At 47.1% G+C, this 21,319-nt stretch overlaps 2 protein-coding genes across 5 annotated transcripts in view; both read left to right on the forward strand.

The window, feature by feature from the left end:
• The window catches only part of GPR153 (G protein-coupled receptor 153), a 134,132-nt gene extending 126,475 nt beyond the window's left edge, over positions 1-7,657 (forward strand). The window contains exon 7 of the transcript XR_014514203.1: positions 7,619-7,657. The gene's annotated coding sequence lies outside the window, so the exon portion shown is untranslated. The remainder of the gene's footprint in view (positions 1-7,618) is intronic.
• CHD5 (chromodomain helicase DNA binding protein 5) overlaps positions 1-21,319 on the forward strand; it is a 62,460-nt gene that overhangs the window by 9,187 nt on the left and 31,954 nt on the right. For all 4 annotated transcript variants that reach the window (XM_083452035.1, XM_083452037.1, XM_083452038.1 and 1 more), the window contains exons 3-19: positions 2,720-2,902; positions 3,727-3,768; positions 4,030-4,148; positions 4,260-4,504; positions 4,778-4,902; positions 5,668-5,785; positions 8,394-8,560; positions 10,001-10,216; positions 11,193-11,399; positions 11,821-12,032; positions 13,672-13,803; positions 15,226-15,337; positions 16,219-16,410; positions 16,916-17,116; positions 18,774-18,911; positions 19,493-19,614; positions 20,772-20,945. In XM_083452035.1, coding sequence (XP_083308161.1) covers positions 2,720-2,902; positions 3,727-3,768; positions 4,030-4,148; positions 4,260-4,504; positions 4,778-4,902; positions 5,668-5,785; positions 8,394-8,560; positions 10,001-10,216; positions 11,193-11,399; positions 11,821-12,032; positions 13,672-13,803; positions 15,226-15,337; positions 16,219-16,410; positions 16,916-17,116; positions 18,774-18,911; positions 19,493-19,614; positions 20,772-20,945 — 2,705 coding nt within the window. The remainder of the gene's footprint in view (positions 1-2,719; positions 2,903-3,726; positions 3,769-4,029; positions 4,149-4,259; positions 4,505-4,777; positions 4,903-5,667; positions 5,786-8,393; positions 8,561-10,000; positions 10,217-11,192; positions 11,400-11,820; positions 12,033-13,671; positions 13,804-15,225; positions 15,338-16,218; positions 16,411-16,915; positions 17,117-18,773; positions 18,912-19,492; positions 19,615-20,771; positions 20,946-21,319) is intronic.

A 21,319-nucleotide genomic window follows, 5' to 3' on the forward strand; every position in this document is an offset into this window, starting at 1 on the left:
TGAAAGCCCCCTCCCCTCAATCCTCATTCTAGATCTAGATTGCAAGAGTTAATTTGTCTCAATGCCTGCCATTTTGGCAGCCAAATGCATTTGCTGATTGTCCTTCACTGGGGCTCTCAACAGCATAACCTGAACAGGAGGGAGATGTATTGACATAAAACAAGCAGGCTGCTGTTTGAGTCTGAACATATTTAGATGGAAGTCCTTGTCAGGGAGGGAGGGAGGGAGAGAGAGAGAGAGAGATGGGATTTCAGTCAGTTCTGCAGAAATTACCATGGCAACCAATTATTCAGGCCTAAATTATAACTGTTCATATCGCCAGCGAAAAGCAACAGTAGATTTCTCTCTCTCCCCCCGCTTTCTCCCCGTTATTAAATGGAAAACTTGAAGGACACAGAATTACTAGCCAGTGCTGTCTTTGTGTGTTTCTATACCCATGATTTAGATCCAGCTTTCCCAACCTGGTGCCCTCTTGATACTTTGGACTATAACTCCCATGGGCCCAGGCTAGTCCAAAACATCAGGAGGGGCCTAGACTGAGATTTGGGGGCTTATATCAAGCGAGAACATCCATCCGGTCATGATGTGAGCTGGTCCAGGGATGCTCAAATATTTACAGGCTGGGGATGGTGCTATTAACAATCTGAGAGAAAGTAAAGGGATGTTCTCAGGTCATTGGTGAGTTTGCTCTGTGCATCTTGTGTCAGCCCACCCCCCCATACAGGCCATTGAGAATCCAGCCCTTCTGATCTGCATATCCCCACCCCTTTCATCTGCATAGCCCCACCCCAGGTTCTCTCATTCATGCTAATCCAGGGGTCAGCAAAGTTTACCTCGCCTGGGCTGGTTCACTCCAGTGGAGATCCCTCCATGGGCCAGATCATGTGCATGCGTTTTCCATCTGTGCAGATGCAATTTTTGGAGTCTGCATCTGTGTAGATGCGATTTCTGGCTTAGCGCAGCACGTGGGGACTCACTAAGCAGGTAGCTCGGTTCAGGGGTGGCTCATGGGCTTGTTAAACAACCCTAGTGGGCCGCTTGTGGCCCATGGGTCTTAGGTTGCCGCCCCCTGTGCTAAGCTGTGATGGAAAGGTGGCATTCTGTGGGGAAATCCATCATTTGTTGTTTCAACCAAGACACTTATGCATGGAACACTGGATAGAGTGAAATCATGATTATAGAACCATAGAACTGTTGAGTTGCAAGGGACCCTAAGGGTTATCTAGTCCAAGGCCCTTCAATGCACAAATCACAGCTAAAGCATCCCTAACAGGTGGCCACCCAACCCCTGTTCAAAAACCTCCCATGAAGGAGAGTCCACCACCTTCTGAGGGAGTTGGTTCCACTGTAGAACAGTTCTTATGATCAGAAACTTCCTCCTAATGTTTAGTCAAAATATCATTTGATTCCATTGGTTTGGGTCCTACCCTCCAGAGTGGGAGAAAACAAGCTTGCTCCATCTTCCACGTGGCAGCCCTTAAGATATTTGAAGATGGCTATGATGCTACCTCTCAGCCTTCTCTTCTTCAGGCTAAACATACCCAACTTCCTTGACCGTCTCACGTAGGCTTCCAGACCCTTTATAATCGGCCAGATGTTTGCACATCAGTTTTGGTGCTTGTGCAGCAGTTGTAAATACAAGCAGCACCAAAAGCTTCAGGATTTGCAGGGCAGAGGGGCAGCGGCAGTGACTTCCTCTGCAGTTGTGCCAGGGGATGCAGTTGAGTCTGCCCCATTCTGCGCTTCTGTCCCTGTCCAAGGTGCTGAAATCTTCCTGGCTTTATCACTGCCAGCCTCTTGGTGCAGCATGTACGTGCTGCCTTTGCCAGATGGAAAGGGAGGCTGCAAAAATGTTGCACTAAAGCAGTCCTGGTCTCTTTTGGACCCATGGCATAAGTCTGTGCATCTGGATAAGACTGTTTTCACATTACATTTAAGGTGTACGCTCAAGACAATTTCAAGCACTTGCATGACACAAATGTATCCCTGACCATTGATCATGCTGGCTGGAGGTGATGGGAGTTGGGAGTCTAACAATGCCCAGAGGCCCCAGGATTCCCCATCTCTGGTTTTTTGGATCATATTTAGAATGCTTGACCCATTGACCACAACTTGGTCAGGTTTTTCTTTTGTAATCTGCTGGTTCTTTTCTTTTTACACAGACAAGCAAACTTTAACTGCACATGTTTGACAGATTATTATTGTGAATAGAATATGTTTTAACTGTTTTTCATTCTGAATTTCATTCTGCCCATGGATCTGCTGTTGAAGGGCAGCTAATGACAATAATAATGACAAGAGAAAGTTGCCTCCCAGTCTTAACAACCAGAGCTGTGCCTTTGAAGCAGCCCAGGAGGGGGTTGTGTGTGTGTGAAGCAGTCCCATTGCTGACAGGAGAGCTGACCGTTCTCTGCCTTCTGCCTCTTTTCTTAAGAACATAAGAATGTTAGAACAGCCTGCTGGATGAGGCCAGTAGCCCATCTAGTCCAGCATCCCGTTCTCAGAATGGCCACCCAGATGCCCCAGTGGGAAACCTGCAAGCAGGACCTGAGTGCAACAGCACTCTCCCAGAAACCAGAAACCATTAGCATTACCACTTCCAGCAGTGGAGGCAGAGTAGCCATGGATAGCCTTCTCCTCCATGAATTTGCCTCATCCAATTTTATGACCCATCTTCCTTTAACTCATGCATGCTGTATTTGTTTTTGTCAAAATCTAGGGGAACCAAGACGACGAAATCTCCGAAAACGAAGAGGAAGCAGGAGAGAAATCAGAGAGCGAAGGCAGCGACTATTCCCCCAACAAGAAGAAGAAGAAGAAGCTGAAAGAGAAGAAGGAGAAGAAGGCCAAGAGGAAAAAGAAGGAGGAGAACGAGGAGGAGAACGAAGAAGGAGGCTTAAAAGTAACCCTCAACTCTAGATATCTTGGGATGTGGCAACCAGCAGCTTGGTGCTGTGATGGGGCTGGGTAAGGAGAGGGCATCACATTAGTACTACAGACTAAGGCTCTGTGTACACATGCATTTGCGTGTGCGTGGTACCCATATGGGAACATCCTTGACTCAGCGTATTTGAAGTTGAGTTAGCCATGGGCACCCAAACCTATCTTAGGACTGCCTATGCAATGACTTTCTTCTCTAGTGTGTTGGCATAAAGAGAGCTGATCCCTGGCAGCTTATGTCTTAGGCTTGCCATCTCTTAGGGTGACCAGAAAGAACCACGGGCAACAATTGTTATCATTATTTTGATTGCATTTGCCTTTTCCTCCAAGGAGGTCAAAGTGGTGAGCATGGTCTTCCCACTCCTCCTTTAATCCCCACAACAACCCTGTGAGGTGGGTTAGACTGAGAAGCAGTGATGGGCCCCCAAGGTCACCCAGTGAGCTTAATGGCCAAGTGGGGGAATTGAACTCTGGTCTCCCAGCTCCTAGTCTGCCACTCAAACCACTACACTACACTGGCTCCCTTGTGCCCCGCAAATGGCCCTATGGGTGGGCTTTTGAACTGCTTGGTTTCCACCAAGGACCCTTGGGGAGTGTGCTTCTTTGGGGTCCAGGGAAGGGTCTGTGATGCCCCTGCATTGTTGAAGCTAATCAGGATCAGGCCTCATGAGACACGAAGCTCCAAGAAAGTCAAACGGAGCTTCTTAATGTAGCACGGTAGGCTTGCAAGGTGTTCTTCTTCCCTCTGAAGAGGCACTAACCATGTCTCCCTCCCTTCTAAATCAGCAGCCACCAGAACGCCATGGGTACAAGGATGACTACAGCCAGGTGAGTGTGCCTGCTGCAACTCTGTGGGAAGGTGGTGGGGAAATGTCTGTGAATGGCTTAGTGTGTCTGGCTGTTAATCAGAACGCTGGTGGTGCAAGCCCACCCAGAGATGGCTATGGGCAGGATTCCTGCATGGTCCCTCCCAACTCTACAATTCTGACTCCTCTGTGATGCTGTCTGCTAAGCATTTCACCCAGCTCTGCCTTGGAAGTTGCAGAAGTTTGTGGGGAAGCTTCACTGTAGCTCTTGGCTCTCCTGCAGGAACCCAAGACCTCGGCTCAGCTCATGGAGGAGTGGGGTCTGGATGATGTGGACTATGCCTTTTCCGAAGAAGACTATCACATGCTGACAAACTACAAGGCCTTCAGCCAGTTTCTCAGGTAGGTCATGCCGTTCCCTGCCTGGCTTGATCTGGTCTGGTGTTTGTGTGTCTGTGGACTTGAACTGGTGTCCTGGATTTCTGTTAATGGTCCTCTCTGCTTCTTCTCCAGACCTTTGGTTGCCAAAAGGAATCCCAAAATCCCCATGTCCAAGATGATGACTGTTCTGGGCGCCAAGTGGAGGGAGTTCAGCGCCAACAACCCCTTCAAAGGCAGCTCAGCTGCTGCTGCTGCAGCCGCCATAGCGGCGGCCGTCGAAACCGTTGCCATAGCTCCAGCGCCACTGACCCTCAGCCCCCAGCAACTGCTGCCACCACCACCCGCCATCAGGAAAGCCAAAACCAAGGAGGGAAAGGGTAAAATGGGGCGGAAGAATGCGAATGGATGTGCTAGCTGTGATTAAAAGAATAATGAGGGCTGGGGAATTGTTAAGGCCAACAAAAGGTTGATAAAAAGTTGGAGAAGAGAGGGAGAGGGGGAGGGGGGGGTAGAGAGAGAAGCCCAGAGAAGTCTTGAGATCTTGATATCTGCTGAATGCTCAAACGAGGGAAGTACCTGGGATTTTAGGGCTCAGGAGAAGTAATGAGATTCAGGTGGTCTCCATCGCAAATGCCTCTATGTTCCTGCAGGTCCCGGCGTGCGGAAAAAAATTAAGAACACCAAAGAGATCAAGAAGAAAGGGAAAGGGAAGAAAGTGGGGGCTCTGAAATTCCGCTTTGGGGGAATCGCCAACAAGAGGAAAAAGGGCTCCTCGGTAAGTAAGTTCCTGTCTGTACTAAAGCCCAGTGTTCCTGGGCACGTGCAGAATCACTGCTCACATGCCTGCAACCTTCACAATAACAGTGGCAGTCCCCTGACCTCCCCAGCTTCCTGCATCCTCATGCCTGCCCCACTACTTCTGAGACTGGACAGCTCTTGTTCAAAGAGAGGTGGGCAGTGGTGTAGTGGTCTAGGGGTGTGGAGGGTTGAAGTCCTGTTATTCTTTATGAAGCTGGGTCATGGTCTCCAGGGTCCTGGGGCTGCCCAATCAGCATGAAGGGGGGAGCTTTTTAGCCAATAAGGAGAGGTCTTCTCACCCTCTGTGCTGATTGGAGCCAATCATAGTGGAAGGAGGCAAGTTGGCCTCTGAGGATGGGTTCCTCTGGAGAAGACACACAGGAAGAAGACCTAGGAGGAATTATTTTGTGTGCTCCAGGGCTAAGCATTTAGGTGCTTCAGTTTCAAGGGAACCCAAGTTCTGCTATGAACAGCATGGTAAACCGGTTGCTCCACAAGATCCTATTGGAGCACTCCAAATCTTTTCTCTGTGTAGGTTCACGGAAAATAGTAGATTGAGCTGAAAGGCAGCACAAGGAGATCTGCATCGATCTCTGTAATGCATCCCTAATTACATTGTCTAATGCTAGAAGGTTGTGCCATCTTGAAGGCAGTGTGGCTGTGGCTGGAGGCGGGTGGCATGGGCTGGTGGCTGGGAGGGTCCCCAGAGTCAGCAGTGCTAACCACGTGGCTTCCCTTCCAGAGCGAGGAGGAGGAACGGGAGGAATCTGACAGCGCCAGCATCAACAGCTCCTCGGTGCGCTCTGAGTCCTCTGCTGTTCTGGGCAAGAGGGGAAAGAGGCGGAAGAAGAAGAAGAAAAGTAGGTCATCAACCAGGCACTTCTCTCAGGGCTCACCAGGACTGCCCATGGGCACAGCATTGGCTGGTGCAGGGCTTCATCCTCACAGGGCAGCACATCAAGAGCTATGCAGACACACTTTAGTGCTGGAGACAGTGCTCTTGTGCTCAGGTCCTGCTTGCAGGATTCCTAAAGGGCACCTGGGTGGCTCCTGTGAGAAGAGGATGCTGGACTGCCCTGATCCAGCAGGATCTTCTGATATTCTTATGCAGGCATAGGCAAACTCGGCCCTCCAGATGTTTTGAGACTACAACTCCCATGATCCCTAGCTAACAGGACCAGTGAATGATGGGAATTGTAGTCCCAAAACATCTGGAGGACTGGGTTTGCCTATGTCTGTTCTTATGTTTTGATGTGTCTGGGAAGACCAGAAGCGTTGGGTAGTGGCTGGGGCAATGGTGCCTGTGGGCACAATCTTTTCCGGGCACCTCCAAAGCCATTGAGCTCCCCCTGTCTTGCTCACTGCCCCATTGGTCATGGGAGTTTGCATAGAGCTGAAGAGGGAAGTTGGCAGAGTGACCCTCTTTCTCACTTCACCCTTCCACTCTATGTGCTTTCCAAAACTCAGATTCATTCTACTGGATCAGGTATTTACTTAGGTGGCAGGTGGAGAGAGAGAAATGACCAGAGGAGGTGGTGCCTATGACACTTGCTCAAAAATCTGAATGAGCCCATGGGCCTAAATGTGGGAATGTTCTGGGGTGCAGGAGAGGATATATTGACTAATTATATCCTTATCCAACTTGTGCTAACAAGTTCCCAAAATATCAGCAGAGTTTATAGACATTCCCCTTTAAGTTCACAACGGTAACGCTTGCACAGGTTCGCTAGAACCTCTATAATAATTACTCTGGTAATTTCCCCTTTTGTTCCCTCTTAAAATACAAGACACGACACAGTCTTTATAAAAGTATAAAAGAGTTTACTCCCGTTCTGTTCACAATATGATCCCAGAAGGCAGACAGCTTAAAAAAGGTTACTGTACATACACTTAGAATCTATCTTGTAGCAAGATAGTCCTTATTTCCTCTCATGGCTGAGAGCCAAGAGGGCATCCTTAGATGTTTCCTCATCGAAGGAAGATGGCAGAGAGAGAGAGAGAGAGAGAGATGGCTGCCTGCCCTGTGCTTTTTATCATTTACCTGCACAGGTGAGGCTACACCCACCTCTGGCCACATGCAGAGGAAGTCCGTCCCCAGGAAGTTTACCTGCTTGCTGGACTGACATCCCTCCCCATGTTCTAACATGTACACTCTAGGAATGTTGTCATTGACTGCTCCTGTGTTTACATCCCACACTAAAAAGGTTGGTGACCCCTGGGCTGGAGGGTATCTCCATCAATGACTATTTGCCATGATGGCTTCATGTAACTGGTAAACTGAGTGGCAATGAATGCCACTCACTGTGGTACAATGGTGGAAGACGGCTATTGCTTCACGTCCTCCTTGTGAGCTTCACAGAGATAGCAGCTTGACCATTTTGGGAATCTGTGCTCCCCTCCCATCCCTGATCCTTGGCCATGCCAGCTGGCACTGATGGAAGTTGTGGTCTAACAACATCAAGGATGACCACCTGTTCTCCACTCCTGACATAAGCCTTTGGCATCAAGGCTCTTTCGGTTCTGAAACTAGTCCTGAAGCCAGACTGATAATCCTTTCCCCACAACCATGTCTGCAGCTGACCAGCCACCGCTGCCTCAATGACCTTGCCCACCCATCCCAAATGGTGCTTAAATGCTCTGTGTCAGTGTCTATAATTCATGTACAGTGGTACCTTGGGTTACATACGCTTCAGGTTACATACGCTTCAGGTTACAGACTCCGCTAACCCAGAAATAGTACCTCGGGTTAAGAACTTTGCTTCAGGATGAGAACTGAAATCATGTGGCGGTGACGCGGCAGCAGCGGGAGACCCCATTAGCTAAAGTGGTGTTTCAGGTTAAGAACAGTTTCAGGTTAAGAACAAACCTCCGGAACGAATTAAGTACATAACCAGAGGTACCACTTTACAGGGAATGAGGCTTCCCTTCATTGCTGTGTTGAAAAACAATGCATTTGATAGCCAACAACGATTTCATTTTTTTGTTGCTCTGTAGTAAACATCCATGGATTAGGAAGGATCCTGGCAAAAAGATGCAGGAGGAAATGATTAATAATAGGACCCACAAAAGAGAGGATGGAAGTCCAGGAGATTCCTTGGAATCTTGTTTTTATGATTTATGTTTGATATATCTCTGTAAAATTTTAATTTGAGAAACCAAATAAATAAATCAAAAAGAAAAGGAAGTGTCCTGGCAATATTATAAGCTATGACGGCTATCTTGAATTAAATTCACTGTTTTGACGGATTTGTTGTTGCTTGCTTTATATGCTATTGTGTTTGATAGCATAGTGGTTGCAACGTTTGTTGTTTCTTAATGCTGTTGTGATTATTGTGAGCCACGCTGAGCTCAACATTTGTTGTTGGAAAAGCGGGATGCCAATATTAAATCGTCTCACCTCAACTAATTGAGGAATCCCTGATAAACAGTCCAGAATGTTGTTTCCTTCACCTGGCTTTTGCCTTCCAGTTGAAGAAGGAGACGGCTACGAGACAGACCACCAGGATTACTGTGAGGTGTGCCAACAAGGAGGGGAGATCATTCTCTGTGACACCTGCCCCCGGGCCTACCACCTCGTCTGTTTGGACCCAGAGCTGGAGAAGGCGCCAGAAGGGAAATGGAGCTGCCCGCACTGTGTAAGGAGGTTTGGCACTTGAGAGTCAGCCGTTGGCAAGAAAAGGGTGCAGGATGTGCTTTGAAGGAGATTTCTAACCTGTATGGCAGACTATTACCGTATTTTTCGCTCTATAAGACGCACCAGACCTTAAGACGCACCTAGTTTTTGGAGGAGGAAAACAAGTAAAGAAATATTTTGAATCCCAGAAGCCAGAACAGCAAGAGGGATTGCTGCACAGCGAAAGCAGTGATCCCTCTTGCTGTTCTGGCTTCTGGGATAGCTGTGCAGCCTCTTCAGGGCAGCGGGATGAAGGCTCCCCCTGCCCTGAAGAGGCTGCACGCAGCTAAGCCAGAAGCTAGAACAGGGAGAGGCAGCGCTGCGCAGTGATCCCTCTTGCTGTTCTGGCTTCTGGGATAGCTGCGCAGCCTGCATTCGCTCCATAAGACGCACACACATTTCCCCTTACTTTTTAGGAGGGAAAAAGTGAGTCTTATAGAGCAAAAAATACGGTAGTTCTGGGGCTAATTGCTGAGCTGAGGAAACTGCAGCACTATAATTCCCAGAGTGCTTAAACAGTCAACCCCAGGGAATTCAGGGAATTGTAGCTCTGGGAGGGGAATAAGGCACTTTCCTAGTACCTCTCAGAGTCCTTAACAACCTACAACGCCCATAATTCTTTGGGGGACTATTTAAAGTGGTATCATAGTGCTTTAAATATATGGTGTGAACATTGCTATGGTGAGGAGAAAGTATCTAGCTTTGAGGATGCCATATGATAATCAAGCAGCTCTGGATATCAAATGCAGGTGTCAAATATTAGGCAAATGTCTCTGCAGAGAATATCTGGATAGCTTTGGGTTTTTATTATAAAACTGGTATATACCAATGAACATTCCAAGCCCACCCCCAAGTGGTTTACTTACTAAAATAATTTTACACACCCACCCACCCCTACCTCACAATATTTTATAAGAATTAAAAGTTATTAAAAATTAGGCCTGTATTTACTCTGGTATACGGAGTACTGTTGCTTGAAGCAAGCATTGCATGATTTCTTGTGTTCCGTAGGGACGTGACATCACACTGGATTCAATCATATCCCCTTAATAAGGACTGATTCTAATGATCAGAACATAATGATTCCTGTGTTTGCCTTAAACACATATTCCATAGATGCAGTATTTTATTTCATCCTCAGGGGGAGAAGAGACTTCACTTCCTAGAAGCATACTTTGTAATTTCTGTCAACTTGCACAAATATGTTTTGCCTGACTCGTGCCATTTCACCATCTTAAGCAAGCCAATAAATTTGCCCCAGTCTCTTATGCACAGCTGCTTTTGAACTGCCTGAAAAATTCCGCAAATAAATTTTACTGGAGGCCATTGCAGAGGAGATAAACATGGCAGGCTCAGAGTTGGGATGTGAAACATTTCAGCTCTGCCTCCCCCTTTACACCAGGAAAAAGAAGGCATCCAATGGGAGCCGAAGGAAGAGGATGAGGAGGAAGAGGAGGTTGGTGAGGAAGAGGACGACCACATGGAGTTCTGCCGCATCTGCAAGGACGGAGGGGAGCTCCTTTGCTGCGACACCTGCCCGTCCTCCTACCACCTGCACTGCCTCAACCCACCTTTGCCGGAGATACCAAATGGTGAATGGCTCTGCCCCCGTTGTACAGTGAGTGTTTTACCAGCCTTCCTCGTGCCATCTGCTCCCTTGTGCCCCCTGGCAGTGGGGCCGGGCTTGATGCCGACGGCTCGGGACCTCCAAGGTGGGACAGCCAGTGGCCGGCTCTCCTCTGCCAGGTCCTAGCCTGAATCCTGAGGTTCTCTTTTGCCCATATGCATTCACTGGAGAAGAATGCAAAAGCCCTGCCACCAGTCAATCCCCTTAGAGGTGCATTTGGGGAATTTTGCCTGGCAGGGAGCAGGGGTTCCACCCTCTCTTTCCTGTTTTCTTTTTTAAAAAGTCAAATCCACACCAAGTACAGTGGAACCTCGGCTCCCGAACACCTTGGGAGCTGAAAGTTCTGGCTCCCAAACAATCGAAAACCAGAAGTGATTGTCCAAGTTTTCAAATGTTCTTTGGAAGCCAAACATCCGGTGCGGCTTCCACTGCTTCTGATTGGCTGCAGGAAACTCCTGCAGCCAATCAGATGCCATGCCTTGATTCTCGAACTTTGTTGGGAGTCAAACAGGTTCCTGGAACGGATTAAGTTCAGGAACCAAGGTTCCACTGTAAAGTTTCAGAATGGAAAAGGCACCCCCCAATTATTTTTGTTCAATTTTCTAAAACTATATATAAGAAAGGTTTCGTTTCATCTTTGCAGCTGCTGCATCGAAAAAATGAGTCAAAACAACCCATCTTTATGGGGTCTTCCTACTTTATAATTCAGTTGCACAGTTTCTGCCTTCCTGTCTGGGGGGCTAGAAATTGTCCTCACTCTTCCCCCTGGTCTCCTCCTCTCCCTTCCTTTAAATTGTAAGCTCCTCAGGGCAGAGACCTTTCTCCCTCCCACTGCACCACCCCCCCCAGGCTGGTTGTGTACTCCGCACCACAGGCAAGTGAGACGTCCTGCACTCAGATCTTGTTCTGGATCTTGCGGGTGAAGCCAATTGTAGATTGTGTGCGTCTCACCCTCTTTCGTCCTCAGTGCCCGCCGTTGAAAGGGAAAGTGCAGAGGATCCTCCACTGGATCTGGCAGGAGCCCCCAGCTCCGCTCGTGCCAGCCTTGCCCTTGGCAGATCCAGAGCTGGCTGCCCTGCCACCGAAGCCTCTGGAGGGGATCCCCGAGAGAGAGTTCTTCGTGAAGTGGGCAGGACTGTCCTATTGGCACTGCTCCTGGGTCAAAGAGTTGCAGGTAAGTAAGCAGTCACAGCAGATGCTGGGACAGGGGAGTTCTGCATGCAAGGCATATGGTCTACCCACTGAGCTACAGCCCTTTCTCAGCGCTCTCCCTTTCAGTGGTGTAGCGTGGGGGGTGCAGGGGGGGCCGGCCGCACCGGGCGCAACATCGGGGGGGGGGGGCGCTCGCACTCGCAGCTCTCTGCCCCTACCTGGCTCACTCACTCTCTCTCACTGCAGTGCTGGCTGTGCGAATCCGATCCAAGCCGCCGGGTCGCCGCCCACTGTGGAGGGGAGGGTGCCAGGCATGTGGTGCGGTGCGGAGAGAGAGCAAGGGACTATCTGGGGGAGGGACAGTGCAGCGGGGGGGGGGGGGCAAATTCCTTGCCTTGCCCCGGGTGCTGACAACCCACGCTACGCCACTTCTCCCTTTACAGCTGGAGCTATACCACACGGTGATGTTCCGCAACTACCAAAGGAAGAACGATATGGACGACCCTCCGGCTTTTGACTATGGCTCGGGTGACGAGGACACCAAGATAGAGAAGAGGAAGAGCAAAGACCCTGAGTATGCCAAGATGGAGGAGAAGTATTATCGTTACGGCATCAAGCCCGAATGGATGATGATTCACCGTATCCTCAACCACAGGTGAGGAGGCCCACGTCGCACCTGTGTAAATCAGATTTGTTGGCTCAGGAAGATGGTTTTGCAAACATCAAAGGATTAGAGGTCAAAGGACAGGTTTTCGGCAGACTAGCCTTTGTTTATCAGTCTTATATCTGGGGATCTGGTGGATTAGCTGAAACTGCATATAAGGTGGTTTGGTCTTTTTAAAAGGGAAAACAGGGTCAGATGAAGAAGATGTGGATCTAATTAACAAAGTTTCTTCTAAATTATAGTAGGTTCATTATCATCATCATTATTAATATTATTATTATTAGACCATTTCCCCCAATTTTTTTTATTGATTTTCACAAAATTAAAAGCACACAAACAATAAACAAACACAAATCATAACCTTATTAAGACTAATCTTATTAACATTGTTAAGTGACTTCCTCGTATCCCCCTTGTTGAATTTTAATGCATATCATTTTAACGGTTTTCCAAATCAGTATTCTTATAAGATTAACTTACTACCCTTGCTGGTACCTTTCCCGGGAAAATCAGAGGCTCACTATGTCAGGTTTGTACTGGAAGACCGGACAAATGCTGGAACGTTGGCAGTGGCAAAGTTTTTATTGGTGGTTGCAAGAACAAATGAGCCCTATATTCTAAACAAAATGCTTGTTTAACCTGGAGGTAGACTGTATGAATTGTGTATTGATTTGCAATGATTTGTTGGGTCTCTGGACCATAATAAAGATTGATTGATTGATTGAATAGATTAACTTAATCACTTAACATCTTTGTTTCTTTCCAATTCAGCATTAAACATAATAATTCATCACATTGCATATTTAAATCCTAAGCCTATCTGGTAATTGCAAGCTTTTTCCAATTAGTTTAACTTAAAATATTTGACTAAATAATCATTAAATTTCGTCCATTCTTCCTGATATTCCTCCTCCTTCTGGTCACGGACTCTTCCGGTCAGGTCGGCCAGCTCCAAAAAAACCCATCATCTTCATCTGCCATTCTTCCACTGTTGGTATTTCTTGCGTTTTCCACTTCTTAGCTAATAAAATTCGAGCAGCAGTTGTGGCATACAAAAATAATTTAACATCTTTCTTGGGCAATTCCGAACCTATTATTCCAAGAAGAAAGGCCTCTGGTTTCTTTATAAATGTATATTTCAACATTTTTTTCAATTCATTATAAATCTTTTCCCAGAAGTCTTTCACCTTGGTGCAGGTCCACCACATATGATAGAAAGTACCTTCTTTTTCTTTACATTTCCAACATAGATTATCACAGTTATGATAAATCTTTGCTAATTTAACAGGGGTCAAATACCACCTATACATCATTTTCATGATATTTTCCATTAACATTGTACATGCAGTGAACTTGACCCCTTTCTTCCACAGTCTTTCCCAATCCTCAAACATGCTATGTCCCACATATTATTATATACCGTTTTTTGTCAGAAGACCACAGGGAGGTTTGCAGCATACAACACAAATGTCATAAAATAATATCTGCACAACATGAAATATACTAATCAGAAGATTCTCAATCCTACTTCTAGAACATGTAATCTGAATCCTGAAATACTGTTCATTGGTGGACTGGGGCAGGTTTGTGGCTCTGCTTTGAAAAACCAGCTGTGTCTTCTGCTTCCCAGCTTTGACAAGAAAGGAGATGTCCACTATCTGATCAAGTGGAAGGACCTGCCGTATGATCAGTGCACCTGGGAGGTGGATGAAATCGACATTCCGTACTACGAGAACTTCAAGCAGCAATACTGGAATCACAGGTCAGGGGGTGAGGCATTGTGCAGGATACGTCGATGCGGGGAGGGCAGCCAGGGGCCTAATGCATTCAGATAATCAGAGAATAAAATCACAGAATTGTAGAGTTGGACAGGGTCTGCAAGGGCCATCTCGTCCAGCCCCCTGAAATGCAGGAATCACAGCCGAAGAATCCCCAAGAGTTGGCCACAAAACCTCTGTTTAAAAAACTTCAGTGAGGAAGAGGCCGCCACCTTCCAAGGAAGTCTGTTCCACTGCCCAAAAGCTCTTACCACCAGAAAAGTCTTCTTCATGTGCTTAAGGCATATATAGCCTGCCCTTTAGCCAAAAGAGTCCTTAAGTAGGGTTGCCAATTTTGCCAATTTCCCCTTAAAATAGCTCAGAAATGGCAATTATTATTTATTTGCGAACAACTTTTCCGTCCCAATTTTCACAGTTTGAAATATGGCAACCCTACCTTAAGAGTGGCTTAGAACAATCAGTGCTAAGATGGTCCCTTGTCCTCAGACACACAGTGTAAAGAGACATGACGCAAGAGGAAAAAAGGATGGGAAGGAGGAGGGAAAAGCAAGCTCAAACACTTCTCAGTTGTTGTTGTTATTATTATTTATTAAATTTGTATACTGCCCTTCATCGGGAAATCCTAGGGCGATTCACAACACAGAAATACAAGATAAAAACATAATAAAAACAAGAGCAGAGAATGGAGGATATATAGATTCTGTTTCTGTGTCAGTTCCACATCCAGCTTTGCTCTCCCTCTTCCACTCCCATACTACACACCTATCCTTGCACTAGCTCTCCCACCTCTCTCCTTCTTTCCTAAATAAGCCCCTTTGCCCTTCCACCTTTCACCAGGAGAAGTTGGAGTGTTTATGGATGTTCCACGCCACCCCAGCAGCTTAGCCAGCCCTGTCTTATTTCAGTATATTGAAGCCAGGGCTCTTACAGCTAGGGGCTAGAGAGGTGCCCAATCCCGCAGTCTGTGTTTACGTCCATTTTGTCATTGGGTTCAAATTGACAAAGATCCCTTGCAAATGTCCTTGAGTTTTAATCTGAGATGCCATCATTGTTTTGGTGGTTGTTGCAAGTGGCCGAAGAGATCAGCCAAAGTTGGCTTTGCAAACAGATATGCCGTGTCTCTGGCGGGTGTGTGTCAGTTTTCATAGCTGAGTGCTTGTAATGCCTTCTGCAGGTTCTTGTAATGCAGAAGGTCACAGGTTCTATTCCTATCATCTCCAGGTAGGGCTAAGAAAAGACCCCTGCTTGAGCTGTGGAGAGCCTGGACAGATCAATGGTTTGACAAAAATGATGATCATAGAATTGTAGTGTTGGGAGGGACCCAAGAGTCATCCAGTCCACCCCCTGCACTTGGTCTAAGGTGGCATCCTGCACCACACTGACTTTTGTGTTTGATTCCCTTGCAGGGAGATGATGTTGGGAGAGGAGAGCAGCCAGACCGCCAAGAGGCTGAGCAAGAAAGGGAAGAAGTTCAATGACGAGAAACTAGAAAGACCTCCAGAAACGCCTCTTGTGGATGTACGTTCGGGATCCGGAATGAGGGGGGGGGGAGAGCTTGTTTCCCCACCCCCTCCTCATACATGTTTACGTTTCCTAGATGACATTTTGTCCCCCTTAAAAATGGTTATTGAAAGCTTCTTACACTTTCTTTCTCACCTTTTGGTCTGCTTCCGAGAGTTCAGCAGGCATTGGCTGCACAACATCAAGAATGCCGTCACAGTCATAAGGGCTAGCTGCTTGGTTTCAAGCAAAAGGAAAGAAAGATCAGCCCTTAGCAATTGCATTTTGAAGCAATGGAAGATTTAATTGCATACCCGTCTTTTTTTATTACAGTGGTACCTCGGGTTAAGAACTTAATTCGTTCCGGAGGTCCGTTCTTAACCTGAATCTGTTCTTATTCTGAGGAACCTGTTAAGTTGTGGGTGAACATATCAGACCACACAGTGATTCTTCAAACAGCTCTTGTTTATTCAGAGGCCAGAACAGAACTGAGCTGAAGGGTTCAGTCAGCCTGCTTATATAGAGCTCCAGTACACATAATTGTAACCACTTTCTAAAACTATCCAATCACTGAAAGTCACTTTCGATCCCTTATTTGCATAACTATCTACAGTATCCCCCTTCTGGCCCAGGGTGAGAACTTCAGTACATAACACCACCACTTTAGCTAATGGGGCCTCCTGCTGCCGCCGCGCGATTTCGGTTCTCATCCTGAAGCAAAGTTCTTAACCCGAGGTACTATTTCTGGGTTAACAGAGTCTGTAACCTGAAGTGTTTGTAACCTGAAGCGTCTGTAACCCGAGGTACCACTGTATTAAAACAGCAATGAGTCAACTGGAAATGTCTTCCATTGCTTGACGGCTTTAATGGCATGCCTTGTTTTCTTCCTTCCTCTGCAGCCCACCGTAAAATTCGACAAGCAGCCGTGGTATATTGATACAACCGGTGGGACGCTGCATCCTTATCAGCTGGAGGGTCTCAACTGGCTGCGGTTTTCCTGGGCGCAGGGAACGGACACCATCCTTGCTGATGAGATGGGCCTCGGGAAGACCGTCCAGACCATTGTGTACCTTTACTCCCTTTACAAAGAGGTAGAGGCCTCTCTTGTGCTATCCCTGACTTAGAACCACAGAATCGTAGAATTGTAGTGTTGGAAGGGACTGCCAAGGGTCATCTAGCCCACCCCCCATGCAATGCAGGAATCGCAACTCAAGACTCTCCGGCAGATGGCTAACCAACCTCTGCTTAGAGACCTCCAATGAAGGAGAGCCCATCGCTTTCTGAGGGAGTCCACCGTCAAACAGCTCTTACCATCAGAAAGTCCTTCCTGATGTTTAGCTGGAATACCTTTCTTGCAATTTGAATCCATTGCTTCAGGTCCTCCTGTCTGGAGCAGCAGAAAATCAGCTTGCTGCATCTTCCGTGGGGCAGCCCTTCAGATATTTAAAGATGGCCATAATATCCCCTCTTGGTCATCTCTCCTCCAAGCTAAACAGACCCACAACCATTCTTCCTTATCTGGCCTCCTTTGCAAGGAGGTTGTTTATGGGGAAATCCCTCCCCTTTGCACAGAAACACCCCTCTTTCCCCGAACAGGGCCACTCCAAGGGTCCATACCTGGTCAGCGCCCCCCTTTCCACCATCATCAACTGGGAGCGGGAGTTTGAGATGTGGGCGCCCGAATTCTACGTGGTCACGTACACGGGGGATAAGGAGAGCCGGTCTGTGATTCGCGAGAATGAGTTCTCCTTTGAGGACAACGCCATCCGCAGCGGGAAGAAAGTTTTTCGGATGAAGGTGAGCACTGGTTGGCGGGGAGTGAGCAAGCATCGTTTGCTTATGAACATAGAGAGCTACCTTATGTCACGATGGACCAGTGCTCCATCTAGCTCAGTATTGCTGACACTGGCCGGCAGCCAGGGTTTCAGGTGTGGATCGTTCTTCCCAGCCCTCCTTGGAGATGCCAGACATAGTGGGTTGTATCCAAAGTAGTTCTATGCAGAGGAGACCCATAGAAATGGCTAGGCATAGCCAACTTAGGCCCCATTTGCACCAGAAAGCAGTATCATACCACTTTGAACAATAATGACATACCCCACACTGAATCCTGGGAACTATATTATATTAGAGCTGCTAATAAATTTTAGGAGACCCCAGTTCCCCTCAGAGAGCTGCAGTTTAACAGAGATACAAACTCTCGAAGTGGTTTATATTTTAATTTTTATTTATTTCTTAATAAATGATACAGAAAATTAAAATAAAGTAAACAAACAAATATTAATACAAAATTAAACTAAAGAAAATACATGTACCCCCTACCCTGCAAACAGACACCTTACATACCCCCGTGACTTCCCTCCCCCACGACTCGACTTCCTTTAGCTCAAATTTAAATACTATCAGTGCATTTTTTGGATAATACATCTCTTATAGCCATTTCCAGTTATTGTTCTCGCTTATACTTTACATACTTAATCCATGCATATCAACATATTCTTTTTAGAACAGTGTTTTTCCATATACTCCTCAAAACATTGCCATTCTAATCTTAATTTTTGATTTGTCTGGAGCCTTATGACTGCTGTTAACTTTGCCATTTCTATAAATTCACTTAATTTACATATCCAATCTTCTTTTGTGGGTATTGTTTCACCTTTCCATTTACTGGCGGCTGCCGTGGCCTATAGAAAGATTGTTTTCCTGTGGGATATCCTTCCCTAATAAACCTAGTAAATACGCCTCTGCTTTCTTTCCTATGGTGATTTTGAGCATCTTTTTCAACTCTTAAAAAAAAATAATCTCTCAAGAGTGGTTTAATAATCTTTCACAGGGAACTTTTGAGAATTGTAGCTCTGTGCAGGGAATAGGAGATCTCCTAACAACTCTCATCACCCTCAACAAGCTACAGTTTGGGAAATTTTTTTTAGAGTTTGAAGGGACCCCAAGGGCCATCTAGTCCAACCCCCTGCAAAGCAAGACTCACAGCTAAAGAATCTGTGACAGATGACCAACATCTGTTATGCCAAACCTTAGTTAAAACATGCTGCCGGTTCATAAGCCTGCAACAAACGATAGCATCACATCATGGTTTGTTGGGTAGAAAACTAAGCATGGGTAGTTTGCTGGGCTGGGTCTATATGTTGAAGCAAACCATAGTTCGGCTTGAACCAAAGCTGGCTTAGCTTTGTGTGTGAACCAGGGCCATCATAGAACCTCCGAAGCTGCCTCTCACCAGGGCAGAATGTTTGCCCACATAGCTCCATCTTGCCTATTCTGCTGGTTGTGGTACTCCAGACAGTGAAAGGAAGAGGTATTCTATTTGCTCCTTGTAATGAGAGATGCCAGGGAGCAAACTTGGGACATTCTGCATGAAAAGCCGGTGTGCTCTGAGCTCTGGGCCTCTCCCTGGATCATGCCTCTCTTGCTGGCGACATTGTCTCCTTGTTTCCTCTAGAAAGAAGCTCAGATCAAGTTCCATGTCCTGCTCACATCCTATGAGCTCATCACTATTGACCAGGCCATTCTGGGATCCATTGAGTGGGCATGCTTGGTGGTGGATGAAGCCCACAGACTGAAGAACAACCAGTCCAAGGTAGGTGCACCTTTTCAGGGCAGGTTGGCAGAGTTTGGTGCAGGGGTTGAATGACAGATGTGTTTCCCGAACTGCTAATAGCCGAGGCATGCTCCTTTCTGGACCCAAAACTGGAGGCACCACATTGACTTTGGGCAAGAACAAGCTGGTTTTGGGAATGTGTAAAGAGACACAAGGTTACCTGTCCCAAGAGGAGCCAACAAGAACATTGCTCTCCAAATGAGGTAGATCATTGCTCTGGGGGTGCCTCCTAGAATCATAGAAATGTAGAGTTGGAAGGGACCTCAAGGTTCATCTGCAATTCAGGAGGTACAGCTAAAGAATCTTTGAAGGATGTTGATCCAACCTCTGCTTTAAAGTCTCCAAGGAATAGAGTCCACCACCTTCCAAGGGGGAGAAAAGGGTGAACTTGATGTTGGGGCACGGGTTTCCAGAGCAGCCTCTTAATCCTGCATCACATCACATGGGTTAGGAGGGTCAGTAGTCAGTGGCTTCTCTTTGAATGGAAGATTATGTGAGGGTTTGACTGCCCAGATCCTTTGCCATAAGCTCTCTGTCAACCTCACCCCCTTTCTCCAAAGTTCTTTAGGGTGCTCAACAGCTACAAAATCGACTATAAGCTGCTTCTGACCGGGACGCCTCTGCAGAACAACCTCGAGGAGCTCTTCCACTTGCTCAACTTCCTCACGCCAGAGAGGTTCAAGTGAGTATTTGAGGACGTCAGAAGACCCCTGCTGGATCAGGCCAATGGCCCATCTAGTCCAGCCTCCTGTTCTCGCTGTTGCCAACCAGATGCCCCCATGGGAAACCAGCAAGCAGGACTCAAGCACAAGAGCAAATCTCCCCTCCTGTGGTTTCCAGCAACTGGTATTCAGATGCATTGCTACCTCCAGCTGTGACAGCAGAGCATAGCCATTGTGGCTAGTAGCCATCAATAGCCTTTTCCTTCACAAATTTGTCTAATCCTCTTTTAATTCCACCCAATATGGTGGCCGGCACTGCCTCATGTGGGAGTGAGTTCCATAGTCTTAACTATGCATTGCGTGAAGGAGCACTTTTTAGAAAATGTCCAGAATCTTCCAACATTCAGCTTCGTTGGATGTCTATGAGTCGCTGTGTTATGAGAGGAGAAAGACTTTTCTCTGTCCACTTTCTTGATGCCATGCATAATTTTATGAACTTCCATCATGTCGCCTCTTCATCACTTTTTCTCTAAACTAAAAAAAATCCCAAATGCTGCAAGTTATGCCCTTCCTCACGTACCTTCCAAAACAGATTTCCTCAAATGTGCGCCCTCTAGCTATTTTGGACTGCAGCTCCCATCATCCCTAAGCTAGAGTTGATGGAAAATGTGTTCCAAAACAGCTGAAGGGCACCATATTGGGGAAAGCTGCTCTGTGGCAGACCATTGAACAAATCGTAGCTTGAGGCTGAAGCCACATCTTATGCTTTGTTTGGGACTGTGGATGTGCCTGTGGTTGGTTGGTGGTCTGCATGAAGACTTTGGAGTGACTGGGCTTGGTGTAAATCCTCGTCTTTCCCCTTTACCTGGCCAACCTTGCAGGGCTTCCTTCCTGCTGTATTTAAGGCTCTGTTTACCAGATGTAGCTCTTGTTTTGGTGGCTCGCCCATGTGCCGGAGAGCAGCTCTTCCCAACCTGCGCTCAGGTATGGCTGCCCAGAACTCCAGCCTGGCCAGTTGGCAACAAGACCTTCTCCAGACGTTGCCTTGAAGCCACCCAATGACACTGTACAAAACACATCCTACAGGCAGAGCGGGTGGCATTTGCTGTGCTGGAGCGCCATGGCTACCTTTGCCAAGCCCTGGCTGCTCCATAATCCATCCTCTGCTGTTCCACAGCAACCTGGAGGGCTTCCTGGAAGAGTTTGCAGACATCTCCAAGGAGGACCAGATCAAGAAACTACACGACCTTTTGGGACCTCACATGCTCCGGAGGCTGAAGGCCGATGTGTTTAAGAACATGCCTGCCAAGACGGAGCTGATTGTCAGGGTGGAGCTGAGCCAGATGCAGAAGTGAGTTCTCCCCTTGCAAGACGTGCTGGGCCAGGCCATAGCACAGTGACTGAGCCCTATGGCCCACAGCTTGGAAACTGGGGAGCAGGTGGGGTGTTTTTATTTGCAGTGGTCCTGGTGGCCCAGAAGTTGTTTCATCTGCATGTAGACCCCCACCTTTACTGATCCATTACCATAGTTAGAGAAATGGTGGGTGTGTCTGTTATTATTATTGGCAATATTATCATGCTCTTTAGCAGGAAAAAGCTCCCATATAAGTCCATAGTGACTTCCACAAGAGTCCTTGTTCTCAGACTTGTAGTGGAAAAGGGAATGTGAGAATACCTGCAAGTCCCCACCCTCCACAAAACACACACACATGAAACACAGACAGA

This window comes from Podarcis tiliguerta (assembly GCF_965153285.1).
Source record: "Podarcis tiliguerta genome assembly, chromosome: 8".
Taxonomy (NCBI): domain Eukaryota; kingdom Metazoa; phylum Chordata; class Lepidosauria; order Squamata; family Lacertidae; genus Podarcis; species Podarcis tiliguerta.